At 30.2% G+C, this 2,726-nt stretch overlaps 1 protein-coding gene across 1 annotated transcript in view; it reads right to left on the reverse strand.

Annotated features, from left to right (window-relative positions):
• Non3 (Ribosome production factor 2-like protein Non3) overlaps window positions 1-2,583 on the reverse strand; it is a 4,868-nt gene extending 2,285 nt beyond the window's left edge. The window contains exons 1-2 of the mRNA XM_014417554.3: window positions 2,423-2,583; window positions 1,618-1,750 (exon numbers count right to left, since the gene is read on the reverse strand). Of these exons, the coding sequence (XP_014273040.2) occupies window positions 1,618-1,750; window positions 2,423-2,436 (147 nt within the window). The 5' untranslated portion in view covers window positions 2,437-2,583. The remainder of the gene's footprint in view (window positions 1-1,617; window positions 1,751-2,422) is intronic.
• Window positions 2,584-2,726: the final 143 nt, after the last annotated feature.

Raw genomic sequence — 2,726 nt, forward strand, 5'->3', positions numbered from 1 at the left:
ATCATTATAATAAATATATAGTACATTACTAAAACAAAATATAATATTGATACATTGATAAATACAAAAATAACAAATAAATAAGTGTCTAATCAGAGAATATGAATGTTTGTTTCCTAAACTCCTTGCTAAGGTAGCACTAGTCGTTGCTTTCATAAAGCATTACTATCCCTTCAGTCTAGATTAGGTCATAGAAGTGATTGGAGCTCTCTCAGTAAGCAGTCTCTTGTTCTGCCACAAGTAATTCCCATAACTGCCAACGAAGGTTGCAACAGTCATTTTGGTAAACATTGTAGTCAATGAGTCTAATCAGACTCATAGAAGAGCACGTAACACTGGCTGGCCCTGCAACCCTCTTCAATAGGCAACCCATTACTGGGTCCTGGGCTCCTCAAGCAGCTTCCACCAGTTTAATCGTTGAGTTGCAACCAACCTCCAATTCCGAAAGCACATTTACTAAAAGCATGCAAAGAAATGAGCACTCACCTAGATTGGGATGCACAGTGTACAGACTACCTATCATAGTTACTTTGAATATCTGTTTATTAGTTTTCCTTGTTTACATCGTTCAAATGTTTTTCTACTCACATTCCAAGTGTGATACGAAGGCACTTTTGAAAACAATAGTGTTTTAACAAAAACAACAAAAGGAAAAATAAGAAAATAGAGCAGAAGAGGATAAAAGAAAGATAATAAAATTGGGAATAAAACATAAAACACACCTACTTGAAGGAGATCGGAAATCCAAGTGAGGTCAGCAGAACGAGTGGTAAGATTTTGAGTTGATAAGTACATTAGTACATACTTTTTAAAAATCATTTGTTGTCACACTTTTATACGTTTCATTTTTAAAATTTCTTATTTTTACCCATCCAAATAACTTATAGTGTCATCATCTTCCCAATGTACTTTTTAACTCAGAATCTTACCGCATCTTATTTTACTTACATGTTTAATGACCTATACACCCATGCTCGCACGCACACAGTTTTATTTCCCACTTCCTTCATTAATTCTTTGTATATTTATAAATTTTCATTCTGTAGAATTATTTATTTTAATCATTCTATGTTTCTTTTTATTCATTGGCTGTTATTTTGTTTTTTACTCCTAAGCCCCGATGAAGGCTAGAAATTCTGGCCGAAACATTAGCACTATTGAGTAAGTTTTTCAACTCATTTCTCTGACTGCACCCCAACCATCTTCTCATATATATTATCCATAGTCAATATTTTCTCATTATTGAAAATATTTCACTATTTGGCTTTAAGTATATGCTATTAAGAGGGGAACAATAGCCATAAGCTGGTGAGTTTGAATATTAGCATATTAAGGAGCAATGAGCCAATAATATACATTATTACTGTTTCTGTTGCAAAAGTATTATGGTAGGAAATCATTAAAGAGAATAAACAGCAACCAAAAGGATTTCATGGGAAAAGAAAAGGATATCCTTGTGACTAAGAATTGGCCTTTACTTCTCTTGAACATACCTGATACTCCATTTCATCTTCCAAATATCTACTTATAAGTGTGATGGGTTCTACTGAAACTAATATACCTCTGGGATAGTGCTTTCGAATAAAATTTAAACAAAAAAGTTTTTAAAATACTTACCAAATCTTTCAAGCAATTATTAACTATTTCACTGCCTTTACGCCCATATAAGAATAAACTTTCTTTTTTATTTTCTATAAGCTTGGGTTCACGGTCCAAAATGAATTTTTTTCCTTTGTGAGTAGTGGGTTTTCTGTTGAAAGAAAAACAAAATTTTCTTTAAAATGCAAATAAAACAACTATGCTTTAAAAAAAAATTGTGAATAAGCTATAATCTAAAAAACAGCAATCAGTACATAATATAGTGTAATAAATCAATCAGTAGATCAACAAATTAAGTTGATTTTCCTCACTTTTAACACGAGTAATTTTACCGAATAATGTTAAAAATGAACTGAAACTCTGATAGCTTTTATTACTACAGTATTTGATACTATAAAATTCCATTAGATGTATAAGAGCATTATCTATAACTGTAAAGCTAACTTTACCTAAGTTTCAATTACAAATTATAATTAATTGAAGGATCCTCAAAACTGGTGTCTACTTTACACCAATAAAATACACCAAAGTGAGTATAAAACCTGTTGTATATTTCTTAATGTGAAATCCTCATGAAGAAATATACAACTGCATTAGATACAGCATGTGTATTTAAAAAGAATTGAGACCAAAATAGTTATTTAGATAAAGTTTCATTCAGTAAATTAATAATTTATAAAACTATCAGGTACTTTATTAAATGAAGTTGGCTTCCAAATTATTCATAAATCTAAATTGAGACTAATACACAGCATATGTTAGAACTTATATTCTTATAAGTAAATATTAAATTTAAATTACTTCAAAATGTTCGAAAACTTACTTTATTCGCTGCATGATGGTTCAAATACGTTAGATTGTCAGCAAGCATTAACTTAAATAAATTATAAAAACTAAAACATTAGTAGCCTGGACAGATTAAACAGACCATGCGGTAGAAGCAGTTAAGAGTGTGTAGTTCATGAATGAGCCAGTTTAGCAAAAAGAGCTAGTGAGAACGGTCTTAATTTTTTAGCGATTACATTCCTTCACTAGAACGAATAGGTTTATATAATTTATTAAATAATTATTTAATAAGGTTGGGTTTATATCTGTATTTTTTAAAATTAAATCTTTCTTTTTTTTTT

The sequence above is a fragment of the Halyomorpha halys genome, unplaced genomic scaffold (assembly GCF_000696795.3).
Source record: "Halyomorpha halys isolate HHAL.00 unplaced genomic scaffold, Hhal_1.1 Scaffold161.1, whole genome shotgun sequence".
Classification (NCBI taxonomy): Eukaryota; Metazoa; Arthropoda; class Insecta; order Hemiptera; family Pentatomidae; genus Halyomorpha; species Halyomorpha halys.